At 30.4% G+C, this 21,888-nt stretch overlaps 10 protein-coding genes across 10 annotated transcripts; 5 read left to right on the top strand and 5 right to left on the bottom strand. All coding sequences in view use genetic code 12, as the record gives it.

Annotated features, from left to right (window-relative positions):
- Window positions 1–47: 47 nt before the first annotated feature.
- Window positions 48–800, bottom strand: DFJ63DRAFT_313472 (uncharacterized protein; the record flags this gene model as incomplete). Its single annotated transcript, XM_064906180.1, has 1 exon — window positions 48–800. One exon carries the CDS (start codon window positions 798–800, stop codon window positions 48–50), a length of 753 nt encoding a protein of 250 aa, XP_064761683.1.
- Window positions 801–1,289: 489 nt separating this feature from the next.
- DFJ63DRAFT_313471 (phosphatase PAP2 family protein) lies at window positions 1,290–2,681 on the top strand (the record flags this gene model as incomplete). The annotated part of the gene is made up of 1 exon (XM_064906179.1): window positions 1,290–2,681. The coding sequence occupies one exon, from the start codon at window positions 1,290–1,292 to the stop codon at window positions 2,679–2,681; it is 1,392 nt and encodes a 463-aa protein (XP_064761682.1).
- Window positions 2,682–3,081: 400 nt separating this feature from the next.
- Window positions 3,082–7,652, top strand: DFJ63DRAFT_322885 (ABC transporter family protein; the record flags this gene model as incomplete). The annotated part of the gene is made up of 2 exons (XM_064907469.1): window positions 3,082–3,093; window positions 3,831–7,652. The coding sequence occupies 2 exons, from the start codon at window positions 3,082–3,084 to the stop codon at window positions 7,650–7,652; spliced, it is 3,834 nt and encodes a 1,277-aa protein (XP_064761681.1).
- Window positions 7,653–7,690: 38 nt separating this feature from the next.
- Window positions 7,691–8,804, bottom strand: PIR32 (Pir32p). The gene has a single exon (XM_064903574.1). It carries the CDS (start codon window positions 8,611–8,613, stop codon window positions 7,729–7,731), a length of 885 nt encoding a protein of 294 aa, XP_064761680.1. The 5' UTR covers window positions 8,614–8,804; the 3' UTR covers window positions 7,691–7,728.
- Window positions 8,805–9,523, top strand: DFJ63DRAFT_153084 (monothiol glutaredoxin). The gene has a single exon (XM_064903575.1). It carries the CDS (start codon window positions 8,995–8,997, stop codon window positions 9,466–9,468), a length of 474 nt encoding a protein of 157 aa, XP_064761679.1. The 5' UTR covers window positions 8,805–8,994; the 3' UTR covers window positions 9,469–9,523.
- Window positions 9,524–9,814: 291 nt separating this feature from the next.
- Window positions 9,815–11,933, bottom strand: DFJ63DRAFT_338601 (uncharacterized protein; the record flags this gene model as incomplete). The annotated part of the gene is made up of 2 exons (XM_064908683.1): window positions 9,815–10,706; window positions 10,756–11,933. The coding sequence occupies 2 exons, from the start codon at window positions 11,931–11,933 to the stop codon at window positions 9,815–9,817; spliced, it is 2,070 nt and encodes a 689-aa protein (XP_064761678.1).
- A 1,482-nt stretch (window positions 11,934–13,415) lies between these two features.
- Window positions 13,416–14,257, bottom strand: DFJ63DRAFT_319184 (uncharacterized protein). The gene has a single exon (XM_064907029.1). The coding sequence runs from the start codon at window positions 13,958–13,960 to the stop codon at window positions 13,577–13,579; it is 384 nt and encodes a 127-aa protein (XP_064761677.1). The 5' UTR covers window positions 13,961–14,257; the 3' UTR covers window positions 13,416–13,576.
- DFJ63DRAFT_319183 (uncharacterized protein) lies at window positions 14,246–19,474 on the top strand. The gene has a single exon (XM_064907028.1). It carries the CDS (start codon window positions 14,274–14,276, stop codon window positions 19,389–19,391), a length of 5,118 nt encoding a protein of 1,705 aa, XP_064761676.1. The 5' UTR covers window positions 14,246–14,273; the 3' UTR covers window positions 19,392–19,474.
- On the bottom strand, window positions 19,455–20,594 carry DFJ63DRAFT_287266 (uncharacterized protein; the record flags this gene model as incomplete). Its single annotated transcript, XM_064905056.1, has 2 exons — window positions 19,455–20,344; window positions 20,420–20,594. 2 exons carry the CDS (start codon window positions 20,592–20,594, stop codon window positions 19,455–19,457), a joined length of 1,065 nt encoding a protein of 354 aa, XP_064761675.1.
- Window positions 20,595–20,926: 332 nt separating this feature from the next.
- On the top strand, window positions 20,927–21,539 carry DFJ63DRAFT_335658 (uncharacterized protein; the record flags this gene model as incomplete). Its single annotated transcript, XM_064908239.1, has 2 exons — window positions 20,927–20,959; window positions 21,237–21,539. 2 exons carry the CDS (start codon window positions 20,927–20,929, stop codon window positions 21,537–21,539), a joined length of 336 nt encoding a protein of 111 aa, XP_064761674.1.
- Window positions 21,540–21,888: the final 349 nt, after the last annotated feature.

The following is a 21,888-nucleotide window of genomic DNA, read 5'->3' as shown; positions in this document are numbered from 1 at the left end:
AAAAAAAAACACTTTATAAAATTAGTGGAACAGCATTCTGAGTTGTGCTATTGTAGATTTATCCAATTGTTGGATACTTTATTAAAGTATCTATAAGTGGTAGTTGCAGTGGTTGAAGTTGAATCATTTGTAGGTTTATTGACAGTAGTATCAACATGAATAATGAAATCAAATTTTGTTAAATATGTAGCAGGCAAATAACTCAAACTATTGAGTTTACTAACTTCAATCGATTTAGTCCAATTACAGTTAAATCCTTTATCAAACCTAACATCAAACGACGTTATTAACACATTACATTTGTACTTTGATTTGATCTGATTCAATAAATCATAAAATGTAGCATATACATGAGTAGTATTGGTATTTCCAGACTTTAATTTCCAATAATATATTGATATATTATCAATAATAAGTAAATTGATTACTTGGGCTATTTCAATCTCCCTTGACCCGTTCAAAATCAAGTTCAAGTATTCAAGTAATTGATCGAATTCAGTAAGATTCGATTGGAGGATCGTCATATATGATTCTAATCCAATTGACGAACCACACGCTATACCATAAACTTCAAAATCATTAACAGTACCGTTATTGAATTGTTGCTTCTCATAGAAGCTATGTTTGGATATCCTGTCTTTAAATAAGCAATGAATAGTTTGATTCACTATGCTAATAGACGTGCCTTGGTCAGCACTCCCACCATCAATATCATTGATATCATTATAATTCTTATTAAAATGAATATTAGTTTGTTGATTCGGTATGTCAATACACTCTAATAACAGTTTTGTCCTCATAAATAGTGGAATAATATCATTTATATATATGGTTACTATAGTTTTCAAATGGATTACAGTCAAGTTTATTACTATTGGTGACAGATTTAGTCTTCTCCTGTATATAGACTGTTCCTGTATTTACACATTTTTGTGTCTGATTTTTTGTTTTTTGATCGTTTGCACCATTAATTTTAAGACAAAGATAACAAGTATTAACAAGACAAAAACAGACAGAAAAAAAAAAAAAAAAAAAAAAAAAGACAAAAATAAAAAAAAGAAATTAATAGTCTTACGAGCCTTAAATGAATTAGGCTATACATCCGCTTTCGTTTCTACTATTATAACAAAATTTTATAGATAACTTGACTTCCATTCAAAATATATACATTAATTTATAGATCTTTCTCTTTTTTTAAAAGTTTTGATACTTTCTTTTCATTCGTAAACTGTATCATTTATCCCCCCCCCCCCATATATTCATACCTTTGACTGCTACCATCTGGGAATATGTCATATAATAATCTCACACATTTAAAAACAACAATACTATCACAATTTACCACTATTTATGGAGGATTAAAAAAATTAAAATGGTCAATTTTAAATAATCAACCATTTCCAACTTTCGTGAAGAATTTCATGATGTATTTGATCCCAATATTCATATGGTTGTTCATTATTATCCTCATAAATATCTTACCTCGACCTTATATCCTCACTAAATTCTTATTAAGATTTGATAATTATATTTTTGACGTCGGTGTGCTCAGCCTAGATAAACATTTAATTGGTCCATTATCATGTTTGTTATGTGTAGTAACAGGAAGTTTATTACTCGAATATAATTATTATAATTATGTCCCTCCGAATAAGAATCATAAATTACATTTCCTTGCATTTCAACCATCAACTATTCGAACTTCTTCATCAAGTTCTTCATCATCCTCTTCATTCGATTACGAAAAATCATTTCTTGAAGATTCAGATCCTTTTGAATCATCATCATCCCTCGATTTAGAATCTGAGGATACTGATAATGATCCTATAAATCAAAAATTAATCAATCAAATTGATCAAGTGGGTTATTTACCTTACAATGCATGGTTAACTACACCTTTAATATTATTAAACTTATCATGGGTTATCATCAACTTATTATATTCCCAAAAGGATCATGTTACAAAATTCAATAATATTACTGCTTGGGCTTTCTACGTTATAGTTCATTTAGTAGCACCCATAGTGGTTGTGGTATGGTTATACCTTTTCCATCCCCCAAATTCTATAAAAATCTTCATAACAACAATTGGATTTAATAATATTTTAATTGCCATGATTCATCTTGTGTTCCCTAATGCTCCTCCTTTATTCATTAAGTTATATGGAGAAACAATGACTCCAACCAATGAATTACCTTATACAGATGGTATTACACGTCAAGATATGAAACTAGGCGATTCATTATATCGAGCCGTTTATTATGTTGCTCCTAATAAATTCACATCATGTCCCTCCATCCATGCATCCATGTCAAGTTTGATTGTGTTCTTTGTATGTTTCTATTCAAGGTATTCTTGGTTTAAACTCGTGGCTATAGTATATTTATTAGGTGAATGGTGGTCGGCCATGTATTTAGATCATCATTGGAGAGTTGATATTTTATTGGGATTAATATGTGCAATCTTCACTTGGACGATAAGTTTGAATTTGAAAAGGTTTGGAGTATTGGCTAATCAAGAGAGTTATTATAAATTAAGATTGAAAAGTACAGTTGGTTCTACTTGTAAAGTTTTAATTGATGATAATAATAATTATGAAGATAGTGAGGGGGTTACTACAATGGGGATGAGATTATTCCTGAACACAAGGTTTCAAGACTTCTTTGATCCGTTAGCATAACTGGATCTGGTGTATAGATACTTATCTTTAATATAATAACTTAATCATATCAATGGATTCTAAAGGCTAGCTTTGTAAACCCTCTATTGTTTATAAAATTTAGAACGTAGGAATTATCGCCCAGTTGTCCGACGCAGCTATCTTCGCGAAAAATGCAAAAAAATTTCCCAGAGATTTTAAATTGGTGTTTTTTGGTGCGATCCCCTCATTACGTCAGACAAAATAAAGACAAAAAGCGGGCAGTGCAAGACGTTTAATGAGACGGCACCATCACCTCTCACTGCGTATATTTTCTCCCTATTTTGACAGTAAATTGTAGAACACCCAGCGGGAGAATCAACAAGATCTACACACTATTCCTTGAAATCATTGACCAACGTTTTTAACATAACAAATAAAGATGAATCTAACGGTATATGCATCCATTTATATTAGTTCAGTTTCGAGTTAAAGTTACGGGGTATTTAGTCTCATTTATTTAAATTTTGGCGGACTAAATGATTATCGAAACTTAATCTAAAAAATAGTGGCTCACTGATTAAAGCCTAATTATAATTTCAACCATTAATAAGGTGAAATTGCAACCAAAGCATTAGTATGGTTTTGAAGGTATTATTAGTCAAAATGGCACTAAATCATATCATAACCTCTCGGATACTTTGCTATTGATTTATAACCATTTGACTTGGTTCCGTTTCCATATATTTAAGATTGCTATTTACAAAGGCAAAATATGTCTTCAACTTTGACAGAAGTGCACGACATAAAGTTAAAAAAGGAATGAATTTCCAAATTTGGGTGCGGAAATCAAGTATACTAAACGAGCGAAATAGGATGTTAGCAACAACTCTATTTTAAAGTTATATACTGTTAAAAACGGGTACGGGATTCAATTCAAAAGGCTATATTTAGCATATCTAAGCGGCATTTATGTACGGGTTTAATTAATTCCAAGCAGTATTTGGTTAAACTTTTGCTTTTGATAACTTCCGCTAAGGTTGAGTCATGGTTAGTAGACCCTCAGAATTAGTTGACTTCAATATAAATTGATTCTTTATATCTTCAAAATGGTTGGCCTATTTTGTTACATAATAGTAAAGTGCAAACGGTACCTAAATACAACCGATGTCATCAAACCTTAGCTGGGAGATATTATCTATCCCGCCTGAAGATCGAGTTAGCTTAACAGTCCGAGATCTTACAGTATCAATACCTTCAAAGAAGAAACATAAGCAAGATCTCGGGGAGAAACCAGTTACAGAAGAGGCGAGAATTCTCGATGGGGTTTCATTTAATATAAATGAATCCGAATTAGTGGCCATTGTTGGAGGTTCAGGAAGTGGTAAAACAACCTTATTGAATACATTGTCGTCTAGATTAAATGTTGACAATAAACAAATGATTTTCTCAGGATATATCAATTATTCAACAGTAAGTGAGGAAACAAAGATAAAGAATTCATATTTATTACAAGATGATGTATTTTTGGATCGTTTAACTGTATTTGAAACTCTTCAATTCCAAGCTGATCTTCGTTTACCCAAAAGCGTCACACAATTAGAGAAACTCAACTTGATTAACGCATTATTAGATGCATTAGAGTTGAATCATTTACGACATACCATGCTTACATCAGGTTCAATTACTTTATCAGGTGGAGAACAACGGAGATTATCATTGGCCATACAATTGTTGAATAGACCGTCACTTTTATTCTTAGATGAACCTACTACTGGGTTGGATGGAAGTTCCTCATTAAAATTAATTCAAATTTTGAAACAATTATCCCTGAAGGCTATTGGTATAACTATTATTATTTCCATTCATCAGCCACGGATTGAGATCACGAAATTATTTGATAAAATATGTTTATTGACAAAAGGTGGTAGATTAGTTTATTTTGGAAGTTTGATTGATTCGGCCAATTATCTCAATCAAGTAAGTACATTAAACGTAGAAACAGACCATAATGAAAAGGAAAATACGAGAGAATCAAATAACTTCGTCGATTTCATTATGGATTTATCGGTGAAGGACTCTTCTACCAAACGACAAGAACAATTAACCACCCAGAGGATTGATAAATTGGTACAGTGTTGGAAAGATCAATCAAAGCACATTTTCCTTCCAGTGACTCCTAAAACGGATAATTGTTTTCAAGATTTAATTATTATGCTTTCACCTCCACAAAATTCAAGAATTTCATTCATGACAGAGGTTTCAATATTAACCAAAAGGACTTTCATAACCACTTATAGAGATTCATTTTCTCTCTTGGCGATGGATGGAGGTTCTCTTGTGTTGGCTCTCATTACTGGTTGGTTATTCTTTAAGCCAAAGCCTGATTTAGCTGGTATTAGATCAATAACATCAGCCGTGTATATAATGATAGAAATTGTCGGATTTTGTCCTGTTTTCATTGAATTGGAAAGATTATGGGATGTTGAGGGGATTAACTTCTTTCGAGAACATAAAGAACAGTACGTATCTATCACTGGGTTTATCATTTCAAGAAGAGCAGGAAAGCTTTTATTAGAAGATTTACCTATTGCTATTATCTTCGCAATTATTACGTTTTTTATGTGGGGGTTAAGAGGTGGTGTTGGTCATTTTTTTATTTATTTAGTTATTACTATCTTAACTTCATTAGTAGGTATGGCATCTGCAATGGTTTGTTTTGCTATTGGTAGAGATTTTGCTATTGCCATTATGATCTTTAATTGTTTTTATCAATTACAAAATAGTGCTTGTGGTTATTATATCAATGCCGCAACTATGCCAGTGTATGTGAGATGGTTGAAATATACGGCATATTTTTGGTATGCTTTTGGAGCTTTAACATCGAATCAGTACTCTAATTGGCATGGTGCTTGTCCTGTTGGACCTGGTGTTGATTGTACTGAATACTCTGGTAATTATCAATTAGCAGTATTGGGATTTCCTGTTAATTGGATTGGAGAACCGATTGGAATACTAGTAGCGTGGTGGATTGGATTTTTAATCTTAACCTGTATAGGGCTTAGATTTAAGAATTATGATATGGCAATGTCAAAAAAGAAGAAGAATAAAATTGGTGGTGAGGAAGAAGAAGATCAACTAACTGACGATCAAACTTCAGATAAACATAAATCCGATAACTTGCAAATTACATCTCCAGCGTTACCTACGGATACCACCCTTACTACTAATGAAGGTATAAGTATTACCATCGAAAATCTTCAACTTTCTGTATCCCCTAAAACATTCATTGGAAAAAAGTCGACAAAGTTATTGTTGGATGGTGTTAGCGCTAATTTTACTAGTTCGTCAATTAATGTCATAATGGGTCCATCAGGAAGTGGTAAGACTACATTATTGAATTATCTATGTAGCAGACTTTCAAAATCATCAAACTTTAATGGTCTGGGGAGTATGTTTATCAATGGTTGGCAATCTCTAACTACAGAAGAACTTTCTCAAATTGCAGGTTATGTTTCGCAACATGATACATCATTAATTCCTAATTTAACAGTTCGAGAAACTCTTTATTTCCAAGCTCAATTAAGATTCCCCAAACTGGAAAATCGGAGTGAAATTCCAGCTTTGATAAATACATTAATAAGAAAGATGGGTTTAAAAGATTGTGCGGAGACGTTAATTGGATCAGAATTTGTGAAAGGTATAAGTGGTGGAGAAAGAAGAAGAGTTTCAATAGCTACTCAATTATTAAGTCGTCCCAAGATTTTATTCCTAGATGAACCTACTTCAGGATTAGATTCTGCTACCGCATTATCAATCTTGACTTTAATTAATGATCTTGCTAAATGGAATAAATCAACTATCATTCTCACTATTCATCAACCAAATGAAGATATGATTAAACAATTTGATACCATTTTATTATTAAGTAAAGGTGGTAAAGTTATTTATAGTGGAGAATCTACACGAGTTAAAACATATTTTGAATCAATGAAGTATCCTATACCTCACAATCAAAATATTGCAAATCACATATTAGACTTAGTTTCTCGTAGCATGGAAGAAGAAGAAGAAACATTTCAACAAAGAATATTATACTTGATATATCAATGGAAGCAACATGGAACAGAATATCAACCAACAATACCTCGACATGAAATCAGCTTAGAATATTATAAACGGAAAAGATCACCCTTTCGAATCACTTTATTCACTATCGCAAGTCGACAATTCCTAAACACACTTCGTACCTTCGATATCCTTTTCGCCAGATTATTCCAAACAATATTCTTAGGGATAATACACGCCTTGTTTTTTTCTCCTTTGAAGCATACTACTCAGGGTATAGCCAATCGACTTGGGTTAGTCCAAGAAGTGCTTAATTTATATTTCGTTGGTTTAATCAACAATATCGCACTATACCCCACCGAAAGAGATATCTTCTACCACGAATATAAAGATGGTATATATGGAGTAGCAGCATTCACATTATCTTATTTATTCATCGAACTTCCCATGGAAATCATCCCAAGCATGATATTCAGTGCATTAGTGGTATTTGTGGTAGGTCTTCCAAGAACAGCTCCAATGTTCTTTTCTATGCTTCTTTGTTCATTCGTATCGATTAATGCAGGTGAATCATTGGGTATAATATTGAATAGTCTATTGCATCATTTAGGTCTCGCCACCAATGTATTGTCTATCATTATAATGATTGCGGTGTTCATGGGTGGTACTATGTCTTTACAAATGCCAGGTTTCTTTAAAGGTATTAATTATATTAATCCCATGAAATATGCGGTAGATATAACTGCTCAATTAGGCTTTGAAAATCAAACCTTTAAATGTATTGAAGGAGTAAATTGTGCTTTAGATAGTGGGAAAGCAGTATTAGAATATTATAAATTAGGAGGTTCATTGGGTGTTAATATTGGTGCTTTAGTAGCATGTTTTGTGGTTTATAGATTAATATCAATTTTAGCTGTATATATTAGAGTTAAATTTTATAATTAAAAATTTAATCTCTAGACTTCTATAAATCTATATATAATAATAATATTATTAATAATAATAATATCTTCATAGATTTTTAACATTCAATTAATTCAACCACATCTAATGTAACAGGTTGACATTGAAGACCAATTGGTTGATCATATAAATTATAAAATTCACCTGATGCACATTGATAAAATTTAGTTGAATTACCTAAAGCTAATTGACCATTATTTGTAATTGACCAACCAGCAGCATAAAGAGCACCATATTGGGGAACAGGTCCATCAAATTGAAATTGATGACCAGAAACAATACAACCAATTCTATCACTTGAATCTCTTAAGATTGAATCAGTAAGAGTCATTTGTAAAGTTGTATTTGATGAACAAGCAACAGCATAAACAGGTGAAGTTAAATAATTTTCATCATCATCATTATCATCATAATCATAATCTAATTCAGATCTTTTTTTAACAGGTTCTTCATAATCATCATCAAGACATTCAACTTCTTCAACTTCTTCTTCAACAGGAACTGGATTTAACATTGGAACTTGTGGTTGAGCTGGAGCTGGAGATTGAGGTTCTTCAATTGGAACACCAACAGATTCATTATCATCACCAATACAATCATCATCTTCTTCATCGTCTCCTTTAGAACCCGAAGATGGACTCTTTTGAACTTGACCATCTTCAATTTGATTAATAATATCAATTGATCTAGTAGGTTTAGGAGCGGCAGTAATAACAGTAGTAGTTAAAGATCTAACAACAGAAGAAATAGTTGGTTCTTCATATTCACCTTCATTATTTAAAACATAAGGACTAACGACAATACCAAAGGGGAACAGAACTGTATCTAAGCTACCTGGTAAATCTGATGATTCAGGTTTTAATTGAGACCAATCACCTCCTGTTTCTGGAGTCCATATGGCGGAAACTAAAGTTGGAATTAATAATAATCCTAATGACTTCATAGTAAGGGATGGAAGTAGTTGTAGTTGTTGTTGATATGTGAGATATGTTTATAAGGTATGATTGAATAAACACTTGAATAATATCTTAAAGAAAGAAGAAGAAGAAGAAGAAAGGAATAGAAAACAAAAGAATAATTAAGAATTATAAACAAAAATTATAAAAATCCCAGATCATATTTTTAGCCGCCAACTAATTGCAAAAAAAAAATTCAAAATTAGGATTGTCACCAAATTCCTGCATACACTCCACTCCAAAAAATTGGTCGAAAAAACAGTGGTTGCTTTTTGAACCACTAATAATTACTAGATGAGTAAGCATTTGGTCAATAATCAGCTACTAATAACAGTGCCACTTCAATAGGTTTACAATAAATTACCAATATGTTTAGAAGAGGACTTATCAACGCCATCAGGGTCCAACCCCAGCCTCTCGTCCGTTCCAATATTGCCGTGAGATATATATCAACTGATATCAAAAATGCCATAGATCAAGCTGTTTCATCAACACCAGTGGTTTTATTCATGAAAGGTACCCCTGAATTCCCTCAATGTGGATTTTCAAGAGCCACTATTCAAACTTTGGGACAACAAGGGGTTGATCCAAGTAAATTCGCTGCTTATAATGTTTTGGAAGATCCTGAGTTAAGAGATGGAATTAAAGAATATAGTAATTGGCCTACTATTCCTCAATTATACGTTAATAAAGAATTTGTGGGAGGATGTGATATCATTATGAATATGGCTAAGAGTGGAGAATTAGCTGAATTATTGGAAAGTAATGATGTATTGATTCCTGAAGAATTAGACGAAGAAGCTACATCTGCTACTGATATTAAACCTAGTGATAGATCATAAATTATTCTGTATATAGTAAAGTAATAAATAAGTATGTTTTATGAGAGATTTTTTTTAAATCGTAATCGAGTAGTTTTGACGATGGTTGGTTATAAACTGAAATGAATTAATATATTTGTTAAATACAAAACATAGAGAGTATTTTATATACTTTATGTATGTAAGATGCTGGAATGGAAAAAGCTAAATTGTAATAAATCAAAATGAGAATGTGAATATAAATATAAAAATAATATTAATAATAATAATATTGTGAACCGTGAATGTAAGTATGTAACGTAGCTGAATTGAATAGAATGAGATAGGATAGGAATAGCAAAATAGGGGGTCATACCGTACTACTCTCTCAGAGTATAGCACTTATGGTAGTATTTGAATTACCAGAAAGACTTGGAGATGAAGTGGCATCATTAGAATCCAGGATCATTAAAGTTGTACTTTTAATAATCAGATTTGGATTGGGAGATGTAGGTGATGAATTCCCCGGGGTAGAAGTTTGAATATGAGGATGAGATTGATTTCTACTTCTCGATAATGTTGATGATCTTCTTCTGGATAATAAATTTGAATCATTAAGATTTAATGTGAACTTGAAATCTCCATTCATACCCGATATGATGGATGAAGATCTGGTTTGAATTGTATCTGGTTCTGAATTAGATCCGGTAGAATTTGAATTGGAGATGGTTGATGATAATTCATAATCTTCATCATCCAATTCAAATGAGAATTTACGAGTAGGAGCAGGTGGAGGCACTGTTGTAGCATTTGTAGTGGTGGTAGTCGTCTCTTGAGATTGATGTTTGGATGAATTTCTACGATTGATGGAGAATTCCTTAGTTAAACTAGTTAATTGATCAATATCTTCATCATCATCGTCATCATCATCTTCTTCATCATCATCATCATTATATAAATGTAATTTACTCTTATCAATTTTAAATACATTTTTAAAATTCAATTGATTTGGATTTGGTGATTTTGGATAAACTTTATGAGATTTGGGGATGGATAAATTATCATAATTATCCAATGATAAATGATGCTGATTAGAGAAAGTATGGTCGACATGATGAGGATCCTCCACTTCTTCCTCGTCATCCTCGTCTTCATCTTCTTCATCAACATCTTCATTTATATTCTCAATGAACTGTACAGCAATATCATTAACCCCATCAGCCGTAACTAATCGAGGATGCATGGCAGGATTGTCAAATACTTTTCTAATAGCATCAGCTCTAGGAGATATCAAAGGTTGATTAGACAATATCGAAGGAGGGTACCAACAAAGTACTACTGACAATTTCATCATCATCATCCAACACAACTTTTTCTTTTTGTTGTTCAAATGGGTATACTTCATATTTATGATTATTAAAATAAGTTTCATCACCATCATTTAACCAAGGATGATTCCAAATTTGATCAATGGTGATTCTTACATTTGGATCACAAACTAACATCTTGGAAATTAAATCTTTTGCATCATGACTAATTTCATCCCACCATGGTTTTAAAAATGTATAATTACCCGTGATGATTTTATGAGTTAATTGATTGGCATCATCATCATAGAATGGAGGAAATCCACAAAGAATGGTATAGAGGAAACAACCCAAGGACCAAATATCAACTGCTTTTGAATAACTTATTTTCTTTTGTTTAAGGGCTATTTTCTTTGAAGATGTTCCACAAGTGATTATTTCTGGAGCGGTATATCCTGCTGTTCCACAAGGAGTATTAAGATTGGTTGAAGTTGGATTTGATGATGAAGATGATGATGTAGTGGTGGTGGGGTTGATTAATTGTTTGGCAAGACCGAAATCTGCTAATTTAATAATGCCAATTGATCCACCTCCAATATGATTTTTAAATTCTCCTTCATCAATTTTTGAAACATCATCCAGTTTTCTTAAATTTTGATGAAATGTAGTAGTTGATTGATTAAAATGAGGGATAGTTTTAAATAATAAATTTTCTGGTTTTATATCTCTATGAACAATATTATTATCATGTAAATATTGAATGGCAGATAATAATTGTTTAAAGATATGACGAGATAAATTTTCGGAAAAATAAGTATATTCAATGATTTTATTAAAGATTTCACCACCATTACAATATTCAAGGATTAAAAAACAATGGTTTGGGGTGTTATATGAATTTATTAATGATAAGATATTATCATGATTTGATAATTTATTCATAATGATGATTTCATTTTGAATATTATTAAATTGTTTTGGTGATAGGTTTACTTTTTCGATAATTTTAATGGCAATGATGGAGTTTGTGGTTTTATCAATGGCTTTATAGACGATTGAGAAAGCACCTTCACCTAAGATTGACAATAGTTGATATTGTTGGGGTAAGTCAGGATATAAGTCATTTAAAGGGGTAGTGATGGAGAATTGACTGTGAGGATTATTATTAATAGAGTGATGTTTGGATTGAGATTTATACATGATTGACTTGGATCATTAAGTGGTAATAGTAGATAATAAAGAATGAATGTAGTTAATAGATATGATGAGATAAGTTATAATACGTTGAAGTAAAATAAAACCTTAATGAACAGATGAACAGTTGATAAAATATATGAATATATGAATATATATGAATATATATGAATATATATATATATGTGCCTAGTTGAAACAAGTAAAAAACTGATTATATATAACAAATCAAAGTGAAACTTTTTTTACAAAGGATGAGATCAAACTAGTAATAGTTAAAACAATGGCAAAGAAGAAAGAAATGGGGTAACACTTTATAAGATACAAATAGTGTAATTGTATTGTACTGTATTGTATTGTTATATAATTTATGTGGTGGGTGGTGGGTAAAAATTATATTTTGAAACTGATTAAATTATATTTATATTAGTTAGTAAAACAATCTACTCACTAATTTTTTTTAGTCAGACAATTTTTAATTTGCGGTTCCTTACAGACAGACAGACAAAAAAAGATTTTCATTTTTTTTTTTAAGATTGATTTCCTGTTTGGGACAAAATGTCTTAATTTGTGTAACTAATTACTGTCAACCTCCAACGAGCTACCACTAGATAGTATATACCACATATCCTATTTATATAACTAGTTAAGTCATGCATTTATAAATCAGTTATATTTACGTAATCATAACCATTTATTATTATTATGACTATCAAAATGTAAACATCAACTGTATCTATCAATTCTATCAATTGAATTGTAAACAAACCAAAGTAATCCACAGCAAAATAAAATTAAAAACAGCAAACAAAAACTGTAAATAACACAAAGTTTAATTTAATTTAGTTACTAAAAACAGATACTGTAGTACTTTCCCCTCATACTGCGTAATTACATCACTGCCTCACTTTTTATTTTTAGGATATCTCGGTCGGTTGTTGTTAACTACCAATACCTCTACCAAATTTCAAGTACCCCTAACTCTTAAGTAAGCGATTATGTAAGCGTAATAAAAAAAAAATACATACTTTTATGTAAGCGTTAAAATTTGATATATAAAGAAAGTAGGCTATGACGATTAAACTTATATAGTTGCAAAACTATGGGGTTATTCGACAAGTGTTTAACTGCCTCATTTCCAATATCACTAATAGTTTCCATGACCATCATCTAGGGTTATTGTTTTATTCTTTGCGCCTCTTAAATTATTCTTCTACATGATCAGATCTATTAACCTTTAATCAATGACGATACATTAAACTTATTTTGTTTAAATTCAAGTTATTTCGTAAACTGTTAATTAAACTTTACGAGAATTCATTATCAGTAATTAAATAATAATTTGATTATACTATTACTAATAACATTAAATTTGACAAGAAAATATCTAAAATTCATATTCTCTCTTAATTTCACCCAATTTATAAAAATAACTTTTAATTTTACGGAATTCTATCATGCAATTGAAGTTATATCAAATTTTGAATAGCTTAGACTTTACTTATCTTGATTAAACCCGTTCAAATCTTCTTTAAATAATTAGACCAGATACTACACTGCTTACAGCTTTTTTTTTCAACCATAAATTAATTATTATAACATACATAGTCTTGTAACTTTCTAAATACCTTACCTTACTTTCTTTCCTCTTAACTTTCACCATTTGATAATCGTAAAATTGAATCAATCTCTTTCCCAATCACAATCGAACTTATTATCGATATCACATAAAATGTAAATATCATCCCATCACCTCTTTTAACATCCTGCCATAGTTTACTTATGACCCATCCCATACTAATAGCAACCAACCCAATAATTGAATGTTTACTCAAAGTCATACTATACTTCTTTATACTTTGATTCGATTGCTTCATTTCATAACATATCCCAATGATCAAATTAACCTTTTGAATTATAACCATTAAACAATAAATAAATATCCCCCATATAATAATAGGAGTAAATCCATAGCTATATTGATCTATACTCTGTAATATATCACCATAACGATATTCAAACATCTCAATCATACTTAGATTAACTATATTGAATATCACTTATAAATTACTCAGTTTGAAACTATCTATCTACCTTCCATTATACTAATTATTCCATTTTTACCACTTTTTAAAGATTATCGCTATACCCGTGCTATAAATATCTCTATAATAGACTATATGGTATAAAAATACATTATATAGTGCGGCAGGGATGTGTTATATTTTACATCCACGCCGCAAGGAAAAAGACGATTCAAACCCATCTTGAAATAATTTTTTTTTTTTTTACAACCAAATTTACAACCAAATATCAAACTTAGATTCAACTTATAATGAAATAACGATGTCGAAATATCATCATCATAATTCATCGCATCAATCGAAACCGGTATCATCTAATGTCGATTCGACTTTGTTAGATACTATTACGGGGATCTTGACTGATTCCAATATCCCTCAATTAATTGAATTCATTGAGAATGATTCCATCACTAAATTATTAAATAATTGGTCTTATTTCGCTTCGATTAATGATCATGTTAAATTCATTGATATTTCAATAAAGTTATCCCGAATCACTCATCTTATAAACGTCCATGGTGGAGAAAGTAATGACGAGAAGAAAGAGGATGAAAATACCAAGAATGAGATCGATGTGGAGCAAAGATTATTGAATAAGATTAAATTCGTTAATTTAAAACCAAATATCATTAATTTATATAAGGAGATCTTATCTACTCATGTTAGAGTTGTTTATCGTGCTTTGAATAATAATAAACCAGCATTAACCAATTCCAATTTAAGAATGTTAACCAATGTCTTAGCTTATGATTCCACTATGGCAATTGAATTCTTGAATGGATTTGATCTTACTTTGAATGTGTTACCTACATTGTTAGTACCTCCTAAAACATCATCAATTGGTCAGAATGATTATTTATCTATCAGATATAATTTCATTAAGTTTTGGATTATGTTGAATTCTCAATTATCTCATTTCCATAGAAAAGATGTTTTAAATAATAATTTCAAAATTATGAATAATTTATGGAAATTTTTAAATATCGATAGTGAACATATCATAAAATCATTAGTGGATTTCATTACTAATAAGATCTTATTAGAATCAAACTTTAGAAAATCGACCAAATGTAAAATCTTGAATGAAAATTTCTTATTCAAATTCCAATCTATATTCAAAAAATTCGATTCAAATCCATGGTTCATCACCTTTTTAACTACTTTAGTGCAAGATCCAACTCATGGATTGACTTATCCTAATCATACGTTCTGGTATATCAATCATAAACAAGATACATCGGGTGTTACTATTCAAATCAATAATAAATCATTCAAAATTAATAATAAATTGTTGTATAGTTTCTTAACATCGTTAAAACCATCTGAATCTATCGTTCAATTGAATTTCATCATCACGATCTTGAAATCTAATCAAGAGTTAATCCCACCATATATGAATTGGTTAGTCCAACATGGTGGAGGATATCATGATCCATCCTTGACTTCATGGTGGATCACTTATACTTTATTATACTCCAACGTCTTACAATTAGCCAATGAGTCTGAGTCTGATGGTGATGATATTTATGATAAGAAATTTAATGTGAAATTGATGGCAGAGTATGTGGCGTTAAGCCCATTGAATAAACAAAGTTTAACGAAAGGGTTAGAAACTAATAAATTATTAATTACTCAATTATCCTTACAATTAATTCAATTCCAATTACTTAAATTAGAATCATTAGTGAGTTTAATTGATGATGCTAAAGATAAACAAAATTTAATCGATTTAGTGGGTGCTTCCCTCCCTGATATATCTGTTCTTAATCAAGTTTATGAAAAGTATAGTAAAGGTGATGAATCTAATAAATTAATCAAATTAACTCTGACCATGATCCTTAATAAATATGCCACCTTATCGTTACAAAGAGATACATCCACCACCACCATTTTAAAACTCGCCAATAACGGAATCAATCAATTATTATCGCTTACGAATTTAACTAGTAATTATGATTTATCATTATTGGATTATTATTTATCCATCCAATTCACCAATAATCAAACTGAATTCAAATGGTGGAATAAAATAAATTCAAACTTATCATTGTTCACCTTATTAATCAAATTATTAATCGTTAATAAAGATAGTGCATCAACTTCATTGAATTTGAAAATTAAGAATCTTTTACTTAAATTAACTACTAATAACAGTTTATTATTCAATCAAACCTTGATTGAATCGCCATTAGTAGCATTAATTGAATCATTATCAGTATCGGAAGTGGTTGATGATGAGAAAGTGTGGAATTTATTAGATGAATCTATTTCAAGGTCAATTAGATCTCCGTACAAGTATCTTGATATCTCTCATGAGAAATATAATGATGTGAGTATTTTTATCATTGTGGTGTTTGAACAATTCAAATTTGTCATTGATAAAGATGAGGATACTAATAAGAACAGAATTCAAGTTTTGGTAGAATTCATTAAATATTTAGTCATTGTCGGTGAATCAAAATCTACCCTCTTAAGATTATTTGAAGATTATGTAAATACTTCAGATGATGTTAAGAAAGTGGTTGATAATAGTAAGCTTTTACAAGTCTTAGAGTTCAATGAAAAGGAAAATACTACTACTGATTCATTCTTATCATTCATTAATAGTTCTTCAGCATATTTATCTAAGCATTTAATAACTCTTGAGAAGAAAATCCCAACTTCAGATTTAGATTTTGGTGGATTATTAAATCGATTAAAATTAGTGGTGCAAGATGAAAATCATCAATATGATGCCTTAATCGTTGAATTAGTTTCAAAAATCGGGAATTATTTAGTTTCTAAAAATTCATCTCCAAATTTGGTTAATTATACCATTTCTGAATTATATTTGAAGGACTTAATTAATCATACCGATGGAGTAATCTCATCAAATAAGGTGAAGTTTGCTGAAGTGTTTAATGATATCTTACAGCAGTTGAATATCTATGCATCCTATTTAAATAACTACAGTTTTGAAAAGTTTAATCAATCAATCAGTGAAGGTTTTCAAACTTATTTGTCCAACTTCTGTTGGTTATTTACTAATGATCAAATCTCACAGTTAGAATTATCAACCTCAAACAATCAAATATTATTATTGGAATTAGGACAATTGAATTTATCAAGATCTATTCCTACTTCATTTTCATTCTACCGTCAATTGAAAGCAATCTCAGAGGAATCATTATTACAAACTAAACAATCAGTATTATCAAATCTTTTACAATTGAATTTAATTGATAATAGCGAAGAGTTCATTAAGGAGGAAGTTGAATCTATCTTATCGTCCAAATCTAAAATCGATTATTATTTATTGACCAGTTTGATTAATTCTCAAGATGAAAATGTCAAACAAAACGTCATTAAATTAATCTCCACTTTCAAATTAGATGATAATGATGACGAATTATTAATTGTCGTTGCATCATCATTATCTAAGGATGAAGGATTGAAAGAGTTATTCGATCAAGCTACTGCACTTGCGATTAAATTATTAAAATCAAATTCAATTGAATGGACTCAAGCTTTGAATATTTTCATTAATGGGATTGATTCGGTTAATAAAGAGGAGTTATTAGAATTATTATTCTCATATATCAATGAACATGGATTTAAATATTCTGTGGATGCCAAATTCCCTCAATTATTATCAAAGTTAATTACTTCAACAATGGATCAACAATTCATTAATTGGATCCACAAATCAATTTTATATATCACCAAGAAATTTGCCGAGTTAGATTCATTATCCGCTAATTTCAATCAATTCTTGACTAATTTCCAAGTCAACATCGTCAACAAGGTGAATATTTGGCAATTGATTCCTAATAACACTTTAAACACTCAGCTTGAAGTATTATTAAATCATGCTGTTTGGATTTCAAATTCAACCTATTTATCATATATTAGTGATTTAGTATTATCAGGAAATAATAAATCAATTGAGTTTGAGAAATTATTACAGATCTTTATCAACAATCCAAATAATTTATTATTATCATCCTTACCAAATGGTTCGAATGGAAAAAGTAGATATTTATCATCATTAATCATTTTCAATTTATTTAATTTGGATATTACTATCAATTCCAAGTCAATCCATTTACAAGATAAGTTAGTATCATTTTATCTCGGATCTACAAGATTAGAAGATTTAGTACTCAAACAGATTTTAATTAAAATTGAATCAAAGACCATGAAATCATGGATTAATAAAGTATCAAATTGGGAAATCATTGAAGAAATGTCTAACTCTGATCTTGATATTATTGGAGGTCAGGAAGATCGTTTAATCTTACCTGAAGGCTCAAATTTCATTATTACTTTAAATAAGAATTTCATTAAGAATTCAATTAAAGCTACTCCTTCATCAGTTTCATTTGATCTTAACCATACATGGTCTGAAAAAGATTTTGAAACTTATAGCGCAAATAAAGAAAACGATTCATATAGTTCTACTGTTTATGATTCAGAGTTTTTATTAATGCTTATTATTAATAATGATGAGTTGGTAATGGATAAGGAAGAATTACTCAAACCGAAATTCAATATTAAAAAATTGATTGATTCCCATCTTTTACAATTCATTGTTATTCAATTATCTCATCCTAAAGTTGCTTCAATTGCAAAAATTTTATTAAATGGTATTTTGAACTCCTTGTCAACTACAGAAGGAGATGAAGAAAATAAAGCTGACGCAGAAGCTTTCAAGGACTTGAATATTTACAAAGTATACATTTCCAATATCTTAAACACATTAAGAAAAGAACAATCAAATTCTATTCCTCATTTGATTTATTACTTCTACTCCAATTTAATTCCGATCTTATCCAATCCCGGTAATTTCTTATATGAAAAATCGTTCAGATATGTTTTATCCAACCCATATTTGAAATCAAATGATATCCCATTGTATTCATCCATTATCTTATCCAAGATAAATGATTCTGAAACCGAAAATGATGAATCATACTATAAGCAAATCAATTGGTTGATTGAAAGTTTCATTGATGGTACCGTCAATACTGAAGATTTGAATTTAGTCAAATTTAGAAATGTGATTGAATGGTTAATGAATTTAACTAATTCTCCATACATAAGCGTTAAGATAAAATATCTCATTTTGAAATATTTATATATCATTGAATCAATTGATCAAGGTGCTGATTTATTAATTACAAGATTTGGAATATTAACCAACTTAAATCAAGTTTTAGATAAGGTTAATCAAGAAGAATATTCTAAAAGAGATGATCTCTTAAAGCAACAATTGTTGTTGAATATTAAACAGGTTATTTTGAGATTAGGCGTAGTGGGTGAATCAAGTAAAAGAATTAGAGATTGGACCGGTGATGACTTACCCCAGTACATAAAAAGAGTGCATACCAGTCATTCATAGTTTTCAAACTACATTTTATAGAAAATAGTTTATAGACGATAAATATATTTATTTACGTATAAATTAAAGACTGTTAATTGAAGCAACAACACTATCTTTAAGTGAAATAGGTTCCCAATCGAATGCTTTGGCAGCTTTGGCATTCGACGTTTGGGTCTTGAAATCTAAATAATGTAAAAGTGGTCTCAAAGAAGGCATAAAATAAGATAAACCTCTAATCAACCAAGATGGTAATTCCCTAACTGGTAATTTAGATAAATCCACTTTATCATCTGTGTTATTCTGTGGGATTGAATAATGTTTTCTGATTAACTGAGAAAGTTGATACAAGCTTAAATCAATATCAGGATTAGAATCAACAATATATCTTTCATTCTTTGCAAATGGTTCAATCATAGCTCTATAACTCAAATAAGCTACATCTCTAACATCAACACCACTAATGAAAAGTCTTGGTGATCCAAAATTTTGTTTGCCATCAATTAAACCCTTGATAACCATTAAAGAGAGAAGTGAAACTTTACCAGGAATGTTTGGACCATAAATTGCAACAGGATTGAGAACAGTTACTTCAACTGGATTAGGTGAGGTTTGATTCTTAGTTGATTTAACCCATTCCCAAGTAGCTAACTCTTGCATGAGTTTTGACTTGGCATAAGTATTGGGGACGAGATCTTTGTCTGAGAAAGCAGATTCATCAGAAACAGCTGGAGCACCAGTCTTAGGATCAGGCTTTAACTTGTTGTACTTCACTGCTGCACCAGATGATAAAACAACTACTCGTTTAGCACCATATTTCAAGGCAAGATCTAATATTCTAATAGTTCCTTCAACGGCAGGTTTAATCATAATATCCTCAGGAGCGTTGTTGTCACCAATTGGAGAAGCAATATGGAGGATATTTTCAACATTTTCTAATGCCTCATCCCATCCCTCTGCTTTAGTTAAATCAGCTGTATGGTAAGTTAAATTGGAACTAATGATCTCCTGGGTAAGCTTAGGGAAAGTCTTATCCTGATCTCCAGCACCTTTAACATGATCATAAATGTTTAAATTAATTAAATCTTTCTCTAATTCAGCAGTCTTACTTAAATTTCTAACAGTTGTTTTAACCTGGTAACCTCTTTGTAATAATTGATATAAAGTGAAGGTTGCAACATAACCAGTACCACCAGTGACTAAAACTAAATCTTTCACAGCCATTTCTAAACTTGTCTAATTAATTAACTTTTAATCCAACTTCAGCTCAAATTATTTGAAAGGAAAGGGGACATTTTATAGTATTCTTGACATACTAGAAAATGATAATAAAGTCCTTCATTTGAAATGGTTGCAATAATTGACCGAACTACTTTTTATCACCGCATAGTTATGGCTTTGTGTTACGGGGTTTCTAACTTTCCGGACTTTACCTTAAATTGTAGTTACACCCATTTAACTGCGAATTTAACAGTTGATAATATTGTATCATTTAGAACGTAACACAACCTTTTAGTAAGCAAAGATATACAGGAGAGTTCCCTCCTCCTGAGACAATGAATTATAATACTGAAACAAGTTTTGAGTTAGTCAAAATTTGGTGTTAGTAGAGTATTAGAGTTGTGACTAATGTTAGCTAGCAAGTCTCACTAAATTTCCTCACTAAATTTAGAGAGCGCCCCCGCCGCGTACGATGTTTATTGTCAAATAAAAATAAAAGGATAACTAAAAAGTCAATCAACTTACGATTTTGGCTTCATCATCAATCTACTTCATCACATATATAACTATCACAACAATGAGTGTATGTATGACTGGTATAATGCCGTTGATTGAACCTTACGATTAGTACTAACTAGATTTTAGATTGGTAAATTGGCTCATTATTCCTTTGATTTATTGTTAATCTCAATCATCTTAGCTGGAATCCATCGTAATACAGGATTAGTATTCGATACATCACAATTTTCATCCATTGACTTCAGAAGATGGTTTGGAAACTATTTAGCCTTTGGTGAAAGATGTTATGATTCAACTGTATCTTTACTTAGAATGACAGGTTATTTCAAACAAAAGAATTTGATTTATGATATGGTTGAAAGACAAAGTAACAAATATCTCAAAGAACAAACTGGTAGAGATTTAAATGATCTTCCAAAGCAACAATAGTTAAAGACTTGTTGATGCTACGTTTATCTTAAGTTCCTTTCTTGGATTTATGTGTTATTTATTTATGTATTTGTATTTGTTTATTGGTGTTTTTTTGTAATTGTGTCAAATGATTGATCGATATATTTAGAGTTTATATCGTTGTCTAATATATATCTTAATTATTCTGTTGAGAAATTGGCTATCAAATGTAGCAATCGATGATGGGATAATTAAATGATTTGTACTCCCACGATGTATATTTTGTGTAAACCTAGATTGTAATCTTGTGACCTCCAAAAATTGAAGGCCAAAAATGATTTGGTGGTCAAAAAAATGCTGTAAATTTTCGTTCATTGCAATATCTTTA

This window comes from Scheffersomyces coipomensis (genome assembly GCF_036884675.1).
Source record: "Scheffersomyces coipomensis strain NRRL Y-17651 chromosome Unknown DFJ63scaffold_4, whole genome shotgun sequence".
Classification (NCBI taxonomy): domain Eukaryota; kingdom Fungi; phylum Ascomycota; class Pichiomycetes; order Serinales; family Debaryomycetaceae; genus Scheffersomyces; species Scheffersomyces coipomensis.
This window is presented reverse-complemented; position numbering and strand designations above follow the sequence as displayed.